The sequence below is a fragment of the Pelecanus crispus genome, chromosome 5 (genome assembly GCF_030463565.1).
Source record: "Pelecanus crispus isolate bPelCri1 chromosome 5, bPelCri1.pri, whole genome shotgun sequence".
NCBI lineage: Eukaryota > Metazoa > Chordata > Aves > Pelecaniformes > Pelecanidae > Pelecanus > Pelecanus crispus.
Genome location: NC_134647.1, coordinates 14160205 through 14174467, shown reverse-complemented (window position 1 = coordinate 14174467; position 14263 = coordinate 14160205). Strand labels below are relative to the sequence as shown.

At 39.4% G+C, this 14263-nt stretch overlaps 1 protein-coding gene across 9 annotated transcripts in view; it reads right to left on the bottom strand.

The window, feature by feature from the left end:
• The window catches only part of CLASP1 (cytoplasmic linker associated protein 1), a 167608-nt gene that overhangs the window by 77193 nt on the left and 76152 nt on the right, over positions 1-14263 (bottom strand). For 4 of the 9 annotated variants that reach the window (XM_075710057.1, XM_075710060.1, XM_075710058.1 and 1 more), the window contains exons 10-18: positions 13644-13736; positions 12138-12283; positions 11236-11371; positions 10427-10497; positions 9798-9857; positions 9040-9117; positions 7064-7231; positions 6192-6241; positions 4826-4996 (exon numbers count right to left, since the gene is read on the bottom strand). In XM_075710057.1, coding sequence (XP_075566172.1) covers positions 4826-4996; positions 6192-6241; positions 7064-7231; positions 9040-9117; positions 9798-9857; positions 10427-10497; positions 11236-11371; positions 12138-12283; positions 13644-13736 — 973 coding nt within the window. Of the gene's footprint in view, positions 1-2035; positions 2068-2544; positions 2564-3119; positions 3144-4825; positions 4997-6191; positions 6242-7063; positions 7232-9039; positions 9118-9797; positions 9858-10426; positions 10498-11235; positions 11372-12137; positions 12284-13643; positions 13737-14263 lie in introns of all 9 variants that reach the window. The other 5 variants (XM_075710059.1, XM_075710065.1, XM_075710062.1 and 2 more) reach the window with 2 other exon arrangements.

Sequence of the window (14263 nt, the reverse complement as noted above, 5' to 3'; positions counted from 1 at the left end):
GAGCATTTCCATTTAAGATACCATGTTCAGTCAAACTTTTGAATCATTCCTTGTCCTTGAGGTCAAGGAAGAGCTTTAAAACAGAGAAGAAAACAGCAATGGTGATTTCATAAAGCTTGTGTTACTCCCAAAGCCTTTGGTAAAGCTCAAGATGTCCAACCGAACTCAGGCTCAAAAAGAGTGGTCTGTTATCTGAAAACTATAATAAATCCAGAATTTATTTCCTTTCTGGTGAATAATAAAAATTATGCCACTAACTCCAGAAACTGCTGATTTTATTTTAAACTTGCCAGTTTCAGAGGGGAGACCAGCATTTATGTTTCCCCCTTTTGGGAAAGGCTCATCTGAAGGGCTTGTCTTCATGCTCACTTTGAAAAAAGGCAGCCAGATAACAGAAACGCTCTCCAAACCATTATTCTATACTGAAAGTCAGCATTATGCACCTGTTTTAAATACTCCTTGAAAAGCCATTTCATGATAAAACAAGCAGAAACTTTTCTGAGGTCTCCTCTTAATCGGGTATAACAAACACGGATTTAGGGCACACAACTGCTTCTTGCATAGCACTAGCTATAAAGCCCTGATCAGGACTATAAAGGTTTAGATTTTACAAGCTTTCTGCCTGCAAAGCTCTTAATGAAGTTCAAGAGATACCCATACATGAAGGAACTGGGCAATCAAGACATAACTGTGCATTGCATGAAGACACAGCCTCACAGCACAGAGACAGCAGAAGACCTGCACAGATTTAAATGGTGTATAGGCTCACACTACCTTTCCATAAGGAAGTGCATTTCAACAGCATTTGTCAGTTGGGATGACACTACTTAAAACCAAGGGACTGATACTCAGCTCTTAACTTGTATTCTTGCCACTGGCATAACTCACTCTATCCTGCTCCTGTTTTGAGATGCCTGGCTCAAAAACAAAACAGTGAGGAGAACTGAGGGCAAAGCAGATGGGAACTGCCAAGTTCGCACAATGCTGGCTCCCAGCTGAGGGGAAGGTGCAGAGCTTTTACACTGTAGCTACAGAAAGCCATGATGGGAACCAGACTGCAGATTTAACGTCAAGCTGAAACACACAAAAAACCACAGAGATTTGCTCTTAAATTACTTACTGGTGACCTGCAAAAAAAAAAAACCTAGGGGCACGGGTGTGGATGGAATTACTGCTTTATGTTCAAAGAGTGTCTCTTGCACACACAGGCATTTCCAGAGCAAAGGGATATTTTTCTCTTCCCCTGTCTCCTTAATTTTTACATTTATGTCAAGAATATAAAGTTTTGCCTTCCCTGTAGTTCCTGGCAAGCTCTCCAAGATCAGAGAGCTGGCAGAAGACCTTTCTCAGCCCTCATCTGCAGAACACACCGAATCCTGAATAAAGCCTGGTTTTCCCTTAACTGTCTCAAAGGAAAATAAAGATGAAGAGTCAAACAGTGATTAAATTCATCCTTCAAGTGCTCTGGCTGTAGCATGCCACATTGTTATAATCCTCCCTGATCCCCACTCCCCCCCAAAAGAGATTCCTACAGCAAAAGGAAGAGATGCGATCTGGTATTTAATATGAGGGGGGTGGCAAACTCCATTTCTGAAAGTTCTTCTCACAATCTTTCCCCCCAGGAGACTTGCTGGTTTCTATTACAGATTTTGACCAAATCCAGTCTGCTTCCCATGTAGCTGGGGGGCGGGGACAGAGGGACAGGACTAAACCCTAATCAAACAAAAAACCCCCACCCTTTTGCATGATGACAATAAAGTATTTAATAAATAAAAACAAAGGTATTCCAGAGGACAGCTGTTGGAACAGGCCTCCACAAATATTATTACAGCTTAGGAGAGGATTGAGACCTGCATAGGGTATTTCATAAATTAACATTAAATTTTCAATGTTTCAAAGTTAAGCCAAAAATAGGAAGGTTTGAGAACCAAGGGGAAAGGAAGAAGAGAAAAAGAAGGGTCAGCAATGAATAAAAAAAGCTCAGGATTACAACAGTCTGGAACTTTCATCTAATTTGCCACTGATTTAGAAATACAGGTGTTTAGGCCAACTTCATATTCCTTATCACTGACAGATCAAAGCACAAACACTTGCCCATGATGCAGAGCCAGTTCATGTCTCAGCACTACAATTAAGTGTCAGTTCCGAAAATGGTAGAGACCTTTCCCTCTAAATAATAAATCAATGCATCAATAATAGTAAGGAAAAAACACACAACTTCACAGTGGCACTTCTGAGAACATGACATCCAGGTACAAGCAGCCATCAAGGATACGAGCACAGTCCCACAAGACAGTAATAGATCCCTTGAAAAGAGACTTGCAACAGGAAAAATGGGTTTACTGGGGGGTGTGGTGTCTTCATTATGTGTAGAAGGCATTCTTGTTTTCAACTCCTGTCCACCTCAGAAAAAAGTGATTTCCCAGTGATCTTTTTTGCTTGAGAGAAATAAAGAACAAGCTTTGACAATGAGCCAGAGAACCAGACTGGGAACCCTCCCAAATTAGCAGGCTCAGTGTTCTCAAAAAAAGCCTTTCCTCCAACTGTCTTAGATGTAAGCCATCTCAGTTAACAACAAAAAGAGAGAGCTCAGGTTTAAAGAGGTTGACTAAATATTCCTTCCCTAGAGATCATTGTTTACTGTCCTCATTTTTCTGCCATGTGATCATCTCATTCAATTCTCTCACTGCCCAGTCTCTTCCCGAAAGCATTTGGCAGTTGCGACCTGAGCTTTGGATGGAAAAAACACAGCAAACCTTCATCGTGGAGCAAGAAAACACAAGCCCTGTGTTGGTTTTTTGGGTTTTTTTGTTTTGGGTTTTTTTTTAATCTGTGTGCAGGTCACCTTCAACCAAAAGTAGGGCTTTAAATATGGAGACCCACATACAGCTTTGATCAGAAGTCAAGTCATAAAAGCAGACTAGGGCCTATTAGTGGGGAGGAGCTCGAAGAGAAAGTGAAGAATACCCCATGGCATCAAAATGAGCAAGACAACCATGCAACACTTCATGCAGGTCACCAGCGAACATGGATGAGAACCAGATAACACTTTGAGAACAGAGACCAGATAGGGTGGTACGACTGTGGACACACCTCAGTTACACAGAGAGACTGCTTACCCTCAGTTTTAGTGGTAGTACCATCTTTAGGCGAATTAAAAAAAATAAGGAAAGGGTTAATAGGGAAAATTAGTAACATCAACAGAAGTGGGCACTATATATTAACTACAGAAATATGCAAAAAAAATTAACACAATTAAAGAAATGAAAAAAGTTTGAGCAGCAAATCAAAGCTTGATGTATCTGAAGGACACGCTTGCAGGTCTTCCCTCCTGCAATAACCAATCTTTGCCAAACTCCATTTTCTTTGTTTGCCTCAGCATTTCTCTCATAGGAACGCGCAGGTGACAGATGTCCCTACTAGCTCAAAAGGAAGCAGGCTCCTTTAGGAGCAGCCATGTTTGCATCACTTAAAGTGCATTTGCTGCTTTTCTCCTACAGTCTGTTTTAAGAGCAAGACTAACACTGTATTCAGTCTCTCGGCTTCAAGGACAAAGCCAACTTCAGTAGACACTTTCCCCCCTCTTCTGTTCTTCCTCATGACATAGGATTGTTCAAAAGCAGTTTTGCCACTGAAGCCAGTATGCAGTTTGACTGAAAAATGGTTGCATCTCTAAGCTCAAAAGCATGCTATTATGCGATCAACTTCATATTCTGTGTTACGTTTTCCCTGCAATGTATCTAAATCTTGAACCAAGTATGAACAACTTAAATCAGAATAAGAATTCAACTTCTGAACCAAATACAACCAACACATTTAAGCCAAGGTAAAATATTTCAGATATGAAAGAAACCTGTCTACAAAAGGAATCTATAGAACCCATCCCTATATAATTCACCAAGCCTATTTTACCAGACTAAAGACCAATTCCTTTACAGTAAGGAGAAGCAACTTTTCAACTGACTCAGTGAAGACAACCTACACAGCTTAAATCAAGATCACTGATTTCTGATTTTTCTTCCTCTTGTAAAGGTAAATCGATGAAAAGTCTGGAATTAGATTAGCATGAAACCAGCAGAATGAAAAACTAGTTCAGATGATCACCTCTGGTCATAACTGAGTTGAAGCTCTGCAAATACGGTGTCAATCACCGCCTTGCATTTCCTCCTCTATGCCTCCTTCAATGGCATCTCCAGGAGAGAAAGATCAAATACAAACTTCATTGTAAGAAACCCTGGGGCACCTGAAAGTGATATACGATGCTTTGACAGAAAAGCGTGACATGGCTATAATCCAAGAAGAGTCAGCATAAGGAACAGATACTTATATCCTGTGTGGTGAAACAGGAAGGATGATGACTTCTCTCTACTTCTACACCTTTCTCTTTCGTAAAACAGAAAGAGATCAAACTCAACTATGATATACTATTCAAAGCATAAAACAATTAATGGAAAACCAGTTTCAGGAAGGGAGGAAAGGAAGAGAAGGGAAAGAGATAGAGGGAAACATCAAAAGGAATTGAACAGTAAGTATTTTCCTCAATAATGTCCCAGAATTGGAATAAGATCTGCTTTTCCCCAGAAAGAAGAGTGAGACGCAGACTATTAAACAATTCAAAACCTAAGAAAGTTGCTTCAAGTCAATTCTGTTGCAAATTTTTTTCCTTAATCCCAAAGGGCAAGAGATTGCACACTGATCCTGGAGAGCTGGTAACTATCTCAGAGATATGTTCTTCTACTTAGAGTTTAATATTCAAATAAAACTATGAGGCACTTTCTGCTTGTAAAGAAAGCTAACTGAAGAGTACAAGAACATGTAGATTTACCTAGTGATGCGTATGAGCCTGGGGGCAAGGCTGCAGCAGAACTGAAGGGGGTGGATGCTCCAGAAGACGTCACTTTTGACTTGGCACTAGCTGCTGCATTCACATCGACGTCACTGCGGGATCGCTGCAGAGATCCTGGTGTTGACACAGATTTTGTACTTACTGTAGATGCTGCAGATGGGAGTGGGAGATCCAGAATAAAGAAGATTAATTTTTTGAGCTGTGTGCTTCAAAGAGCCTGACAAGCAGTTTAATGTACTATTTTTAATGCTCCCTGCTTGCACTGAAATACCTCAACTAAGAATGCTTTATCAGGGCAACATGGGCTTCCCCACACTGCCTGCAAAGATATTTCAATGCTGACCTGATGCTACCTCTAAGAACTTTATCAGACACTAACCTAAATGCTGAGATCAAAAAGGCCGCCAGGCCAGTAATAAAGAAATTTCTAACAGAACCTAGATGGGAAAGTTCAATGACAGTACCCATCACCAGCCTTTGAGTTGCTGGCCAAAACAGACCTGCAGGTCCTTCAGTTCAGGTTCTACTAACTTCCTTCCCAACGCTTCATCTTCTCATGAGGACTGCTGTCCACATCACTTGTTGATGCTTACCCTCTTAAGCATGAAGCTTGTCTATTCAGCTGCAAGCAAACATGCATTTGTGTGCACAGTCAAGTAGGTTCCACACCAGTATCTCCTTGAATCAAAGGTCTCAGCAGAGTGTAGTGTATACACAAACCAGCCAGAACCCGATCTTGGTCAGGTGTAGAAGGCAGCTTATCTTCTACCAACAAAGTTTTGTCTGTTACATTCTGTATTAAAATTTACTGTTTAGATTATTGTATCTATTTATGTAGAACAGAAAAGCTGCACCTAAATATTCCATCTAATAGTTAAACCAGATTAGCGACGAGATGGAATTTAACACTGCAGGACTTGTGTGCAGATGATGCCTCCAGTAAGTGCTAAACCCACAGAAAATGAATGACAGAAAATTGTAAAGCTAAATGCACCATTAGACTATGTAGCTGTATGTCTTGGCATCAGCAGTAGTTTATTCCAGCTATTGCACAGCTAAACATGCCTTGGCTACAATTTTCAAGGCTTTTTAGCCTTCTCTTCAGGTGCAAGCAATAACAGGTTTACTAACTTCCAAAAGCATCATTATATCAGCAGTTGATGCACAGAATGTGGTATAACAGCCCAAAACTAATTAAAAATTTTACATAATAAGTTGCCATTTTAAGGACCAGTAAACAGTGATCAGAGTTGGGTTTTGCATGTTATAGTGTCTGAAATTCTCATTCTAATTCATCACACTTCCTCAGCAACACCCGAGTGCATTTTTCAGCTCCTGTTCTCACCTCTAGATGTAGTACTTCCAGTAGGACTTCTTTTGGCAGACAATGGACGGCTAGAAATTAATACAAATATTTATTAAAACAAAACTGGTATTTTATAATCATCCGTAACAGTACTACTCTGTTCCCTCATTACACAACTGAGTTAATAGCAAGCTATTTATATACAGTAATAGACTAACAAAGGTTATTGTTTAAGAATAAACACAGCACCACCATGAAATTCTTTACAAAGGCACTAAAAAAATTAGTATGCACATTGAGCTAGAACAGATTTTTAAGAACACTTCTTGTAGATTTAAAGCGTTACACCAATAAGTTATGGATATGTTTCATAGGTCTAACACTCAAGTTGCGGACATTTGCAGCCTAATTTGGCTGCATCTCTAAGAGAAACTAAAATACATACATTCAACAGAAGAGTTACATACTGATTTTGCGGTTACAACTCAAATTTAGTTTAGTCATTTTTTTCTCTTATATGGAAAGAGGCAGACTTATACCTCTAGGATTAATGCTAAACACAGAATTTCAATCCAAGCACTGTTTTAAGCACACCTGGAAGGAATGACTAACAGTACCTGCTGAGCACAAAAAGCTTCCTCAAAAATTATTTATGGAGTCAAGATAATGATTTTTTTTTTTTAAGCTAGCAATGGGTTTTGCTGGCTTTTTATTTTAATACAACATCAGCTTAAAAAACCCAAACCAACCACCAAACAAAACAAAACCCAAAACCCAAAAACATTTTGGAGTAACAAGTGTTGAGGTCAAATGATGACCAGATGAGGCAAAGCAATGTGATGGCTCCCTCCAATTCAATGGAGCTACCTGCAATTGTTTAAATTGAGTAGTGGTGACATCAAAGGACTTACTTGAGACTCTCCTGGGAGCTGGAGGAGGAGCGATCTGACTGTGGCAAGGACACGATGCTGTCAGAGTTCTTCAAATGCGACTGCAGGGCCTTCTGGTAGGAAGACTCCAAGGTGTGGTACAAATGTTCTGCCTCTCTGCTGAAGTGACTGTGGAAACCCCAGTAACACCTGGAAGCAAGGCACAATATCATGAACGTTTTCTTGTCATGTTTTAGGGGGCCATGGAGCACAGGTACAGCCAGAGCCCTTTTCACTACTGGCATTAGTGGGCTCATTAGCCTGTCATTTCAACTGTCTACTGCCCCTTTGACACATTTAAGACATATCACTTTCTTCAACCCATAGTACTGCTCAAACAGCCGCACAGAAGACAAACCAAATGAAAATAAGAAGAGAGGAACGCACCATTTGGTGCATTGTAAAAACACAAGTAGTCAAAAAAGCTTTATTAGAGAAGGAACCCTCATCCCTCCAGCTGTCTACCGTACATGGGAAATGGTAGACCCACTAGACTGATACTAGTTTGGGGCTGGGTGCTCAATAGCTACTTCAAAAATATGCCAAAAGCAGAACGCATGCATGGGCCTGATTCAAGAAAGCACCAGCTGGTGTTGTTTTCTTCCTTAAGTTTAAGAAACAGCTCTTCTACAACGCTGCAGAGACAAACCCTCTGTACTGAGTTGAGGCTGTTGACTGTCTTTTTGGGAAGAAGTAATAAGGAAAAGGAAAGATATGCTCCTATAGCCTTCCAATCAGTGCCATGCTGAAAATAAAAGAGCATTTTAAGATGAGGGAAGAATTCCTCTCTGGTCCAAATCTCCTGGCTGATGGCTAAACACAATTCACTCTTGTCACAAAGGAGATGAAGACTCTCAGCCCTTTTCAGGGGGCAACTAATGGGCAGTTTAAGAGTAAGATTGTCAGCTCAAATGAATCAAGAATTGTTTGTGTGTGACAGCCAGTCCTCAAAGAAGTCACATGCATTCTCACATCACTAGAAGGAAACAAATTTCTGCCTTACAATCAGCCACACTGTTAATTAAGAAACATGGGAAGAAATTAAGCATGCTCCCTGAAGTCTCAGCCATTCTGCTTGCTGTCTATTCAGCTTAACTAGTCACCTGCTGTGAAGTCTCAGTGCCTACTGTATTTTTCAGTGACAGACATGTTCCCTTTCAAAGGACTTAAACAGTCCTACTGTGAAACACCTCTGCTTATTTAGATTAATAAAATTTATTGTTCATTGATTTCATGTTTTGCAGCATCCTTTCTGAAGAAAAATATTCCTGCAGTGTTCTGTTCAGAAGAGCACAATCCTAGTGTATCAGCATACTACCATAAGTACAAACACATTAATGGAAATGCGAGAGATGTTCAACAGAAGAAAACTAATTGCAAATATTAAAGTTTCCTGTAGATATACACTAAGATATCATTCCAGTGTCATGAAATATGTCCTTAGTTTAGGATACTATTTAGCAGTGTACTAGCACAAGGACTTTTGTTTCAAGAGTAGCAAATAACCCAGTCTTGCATACAGGCCAAAAAGAAAAAATATATTAGAAATAACTGTATTTTTGTACTAAACAGAAGAAAATCTCAGTTAACTGCAACTCAAACATCAAAAAGAAAGACAACGTTACTAGTTCTTAACTCCAGACTCTTGTCTAGAGCATTTTACTTGCTCAGACAGATAAAAAGACAATAAAATATCACAAGAACAGAGTGAAACAAGCACCATTAGAAGATGCGATACACATATAACTCAGCCCTATGCGATCACCTCGTATGACATCTCCTGCTGAAGTACACACTCTCACTGAAGCCAAGGGAAAGCTGGCATCAACTGCCAGGAGAACATAATTTGTCTGGATTTTAGTCTCCAGCATGCAATACCATTGACTCACAACACGATAGGAGCAAAGAACGGGAGGAAAAAAAAAAAAAAAAAAATACCAACAACAGCTTCCACTTACTTTCTTGCCTCTATCCTGGCTTCAGAGTCTGCATCATGAATTCCCTTCTTTATCGTTTCAGCTAACACTGATATGTGTCTGAAATAAGGAAAATATTATCCAGCAGTCCAGAAAGATGCACCACACTTATAAAGAAATGACTAATTTGATTTAGCCTTGGTCTCCAAGAACTAAGAGTTCATCACATCCTCAACATTTCCATGTAAGATCCTTTGGAGCCTTTATTTACTTATTCCTTATAAGTCAGTTATTTCACCCACATTGCTGACTAGGAAAAGGCAAGCAGCATTCTTCACGGTCAGTCTTTAGTTAGCTATTGAAACTGCCTAAGTAGTCTAGGGCTAAAGAAATTGTGTCCCAGCCTTCTCCCACAATTACTTTCACTGTTCATTACTTTGAAGTACTGTAGAAGCCTCAGAAGCTCCCAAGGGGCATCTGGTATCCTTCACCTCATCATCTCACTTTAGGGTGCAAAAGGCTGGGGGTTGTGATATTGAGGGGATCGATCTATTGAGTTCAGGGATACACTCAGCCAGGTTTTCCAGGGCTGGCATAGGAGACAGACTCACCAAACTCTGACTGCCAGAACTATAGGGATGAATGGTGTGTGTGCACATATGTATGTGGGTTTTTTGTGCCAAAAATGTCTTTACTAGAGCTATCTGATATAGTCTCACGTCTTAGATTATCCTTTCTCCAGAATTAACCTCCCCAGACATAAGTAGGCGAGACTTAACCTACTTGTTTTCAGACCTTACCTTTCTAGGGAGTGTGTTTGCCACTCCTGCAACAGCAAGTCTAAAAACTCAAAACAGCGCCTGAGAGAAGAAAGAGAAGAAATGCTGAGTTCTCTAAGTTGACAGAGGCACACTGACTTTGTCATGCCTGCCTCTGAACAACAGGACCTTTTGTTATGAAGCATTTGGGGACATTAGAATTCAGTAACAACCCTGATTTTAAGTGCAGAGAGGACCATCAGCACATCCAGTCCAACTTCCACATGACACTATCACAGAACACAACTTCTACTGACTGGCTCAAAGAAAATGTGTCACTATAATGGCTATTAGTGGAGAAGAGAAATATGTCTGTAAAGAAGCCAAAATATTATGACATTACTATAACAACATGTAAGCACAAAGATTAGTTTAAAGACCATTTTTCTTTGAGGAAAAGTGCCTTTTCTTCTCTGCAGTGCTGTGGCTTACACAAGATAGCTGACTTTGAATTTGATCCCAACTCACAGGGGAGAATGAGATGCATTCTTTAGTAAGTGTGTATATCAAACCTTTTGATGAATAAAAACACATACATGAATGTTATCAGAAAGTAGATGTGAACCTATTTACTGGTAAAAAAAGAGAATAAATTCAAAATAAATGCTCACCTTCTAACTGCAACAGACTTGGAGGTACAATTACTGGTTATGATGGGTATTAATCGAGGGATGTGCGTATGCTAGAAGAAAAACAAACAACAAAACCAGGAAGAAATCTTTACACCTTTACACACAGTTCCATGGAATGAATGGCCATCTCTTTCAGCCACCTGAGCCCAGTATGTAGATATCTATTTTTCTTCCAATCTTAAAAATAGAACTGCTAAATAAAGGAACACTAACAGATATGGACAGATATTTTTATTATTAAAAATATTTTATATGTTAAAATATCTTTAATGGGCATTTTATTTTCTTCTATAATGACAGGCTCCAGTGAGTCAAGGAGCTGAAGGCACTGCAAGAGGTGGTGTCAGACCGTCAGTAGTGACAACTCGACAGGTATCAGGCTGTCTACAGCTTCCCCACTGAACCACTAGGCAGAAGTCACCTCTGTGACCTAATGGTTTTAGGAAATTTGCACTGGCTGTGAGGAGTTTTAGAGCATAATGAAGAGGATGAGTCTGTCCTACAAGGCAGGTTTAAAACCCATTCAGAGAAAAAAGTTTGCTCAGTTCTTAGAGGGATAGAAATACAAAGAAACTTCTTCTCCGCAAAGAAACATTTTTCCTACTATTTTGACAGGGCTTAACTATCATAATCTACACAAGGGTGCAGGACATCTGAGACAGCCAAGCCCAGCACAATCAGAAAAGCAGATTAGAATCTAATTTTCATTGCAGTAACATTCATAGTTTTTCAGAAACACCACAGTATTTGGAAGTGGTAACATTTTGGTCCCTTTGAGATATACTTACTCGAATGATTAATCTAACTGCTACGACACCAGAAGTGGCCATGACTTTGGCACTGTTCGGAATTAGATTGAAAATTGTTGGCATAATGGCTTCTGCCCCATGGTCAAACTTGTTTCCCAGAACTGATGACAAATGTCTGAAAGACAGAATGAAGTCATGCTAGTAAGCGTGCTGAGGATTAAGCCAGTCAGACTTCTACAGAACATCTGACATAAGCATGCCTGACATCTCACTCTTCCCAAATGTCACCTCCTCTCCAACTCAAAAGGACAGAGAACACCATGTTTCAAAAAACAGTTCATTTACTTCCATTTCAAATTTGTGTTCTATATTCATCTGAACTCTGAGAAACAGTAACTTCCACATAAAACAAAATAACTAGCACAGTGAAAAATTTATTATCAAATGGGATCATGCTGAAATAATGTATTTTTCCCAACTTGCTAGTTTGTACTACAGTTTCTCTGAAACTGCCTATTTTGCCTTAATGTGCACAAATTTCAAAAAAGCTAAAAGAAAACACTGCAACGCCCTTTTTCTTGAAGCTTTTCACAAGGGATAAACCATCAAAACTGAAAACTAGCTCAATCCAAACCAGAACAAAACATATACATTTTCAGCTTTATTGTTCAATACTTCCCTACTCAGTGCATGAATGCATGGCTTGCTCATTCATTCAGCATATCTCAAATCAGCATCATTTACAACTCAAGAACACAGTTTGGCCCAACTACAATTAGTGACCTACACGGACATGACTTTGCTACAGCTGCTTAAAACCATGTTCTACCTATAACTACGTAGTACTAGCAGCATGAGTTACATCCTAGATGTGTTTTAACCAGTGTCTGTTCCTTTTTTTTGTACATCACATTTCAAGCTCATTTAGGAAGTAAACTTACCCCAACGTGATACAAGCCTCTCGTACTACTTGAGACCGCAGATCTTTAGCAGATAATTTAAACGCTCCATCCAAAAGTCTTAAGTGTTGGAAGAAGTTATCATATTCTGCCGCTCCAGCCAAAAGTAAGGAGCGGATTTTTTTCAACTGTTAGCACCGTAAAAGAAAGCAGTGACTGTTAATGAGCAATAAACACAAAGACAGTCATGTTCAGGGCTGGTACTTGGTTTCCAGGGTCCTTGTAGAACTGTTCCTCAACACGCATTGAGGAACTCCGTTCCTGAAGTCCAAGCAATTTCATTATTTCAGATTTTATATTCAACTCATAGGTTAACATACTAGTACGATAATACAAACACGCTAGCTAACTGTTATAGGAATCCAGAAGTGTTGCATACAGCTACACAAACTGTATTGTTAATAACCTAAACGTTACTTTTTAAGCCAAAAGATATCTTGAAGGTTCTCCTCTAGTCCCCTTAGAAACCACCTATTTACAACAGCTTCTAAAACTTAGGTCCTCTCACGGCTAACTATTGTATTAAAAAAATGACTAGACTTGAAGGGCATACTTGATGTCTCATACTCAGGTCTGAGCAATACTGACTTATATACAGAGTATGTCCACTGACTTCATTAAAATAATTATCTGGCTCTACTAGAAGTAGAACCCTGACCCCATCAAATTGGGAAGTTTTCTATGAATATTACAGGGACCACCATTTAATCCTATAGACATTCTTTTGGACACTTCACAGGCCCTGATGTACACTGAGGCATCTGTACAATGCCTCGATTTAAGCTCACTGTTACTCAGTACAGCAAACAAAAAAACCCTGAAGCAAGCTGAATCAGCACAGTGTGTCACTCAGCTCTGTAATACAGGATTTGACAGACATGTCAAAGTTGCTACACCAGTGATGAAAGCCTACAGTGTAGACAAGAACATACATCTATTTATATCATGAAAACACAACTCACCTCAGTAAATAAAACTCAGTCTTGGCATGCATATAACATCTGATTTTCCACTTCCACATTTCCCAGTCATATTTATTTATTGAAAACCTAAGTGTGTAAATTCTTTCTGAATTGTTTTACACCTCCTTTTGCAAAAGCATAAATAAGTTCTCTATAAGAAAAGTGAATTTCTGCCTCATCAGGAAGTTTTATCAAATTCTGAATACCACTTTTGACATTTTGATTTTAGCATCTGCTAGCAAATTTGTAGCTTTACATCTAGATCTGCTGCATGATTTCCAGTTCAACTTGAAGCTGTCTCAATGGATTTTTGTATATCAAATAGCATTTTCCTTCGCAGATGTCGTTTAAATTCAGTCTCATAAGGAAACATTCCCCCCAAGCTTGGGGGAACATAACAGATGTTCACCACTTAAACTACATTCTAGCCTTACTCTGAGGTTCTCCTAATACCTTCTTTGTGGGATTAAGCTCAGTGCAGAAAAAGCTTATATTAATAGAATTCATATTTAAGTTCACTACTTACCGCAGAAACTCTCTGTTCCCAGTCATGCTTATCATCTGATAGTATCTCTCTTATTTTGTTTATGGATTCCTCAAGATCCCGACTAGAATAAATCTGCAAATTTAAATACAGAGCAGCACCACAATGCAAGATTTACTCCAAAAAATCAGATCACTTCCCAACTACATTCTTATGTCCTTTGCTCCTCAACACAAGTGTCACATGCTAGCCTTGGACACAGCTGGCTTTGCATAATGCAAATAATTTACACCCATTTCCTGCAATCAAAAATTACTAAATGGCCACAAGATGATTAAAGGATCATCTTTTATTATTTTACTATATTTTCACAATTTTAAGCAGCATTTCTACAGGTGCTAGCAGCTATATTAGTGAAGACCTACAGAAGATCATGAGTGGATACATGTGCTGTTCAGCTGTCCCAAAAATAAAGCTCTGGTGAAAGAGAGGGGACACATCTCAGCTATCCAGCTAAATCTCTCAGCAGACATGCACTGTCCAGTTGTTGCACTCACAACAGCAGTGATCCCAGAGAACAAGTCACCATTACTGCTTTCAGTTCCCATATGGTACACATAAGATGTAGAGAGGCTTCTGCTGACTTCACGTTTTTGTTCAAC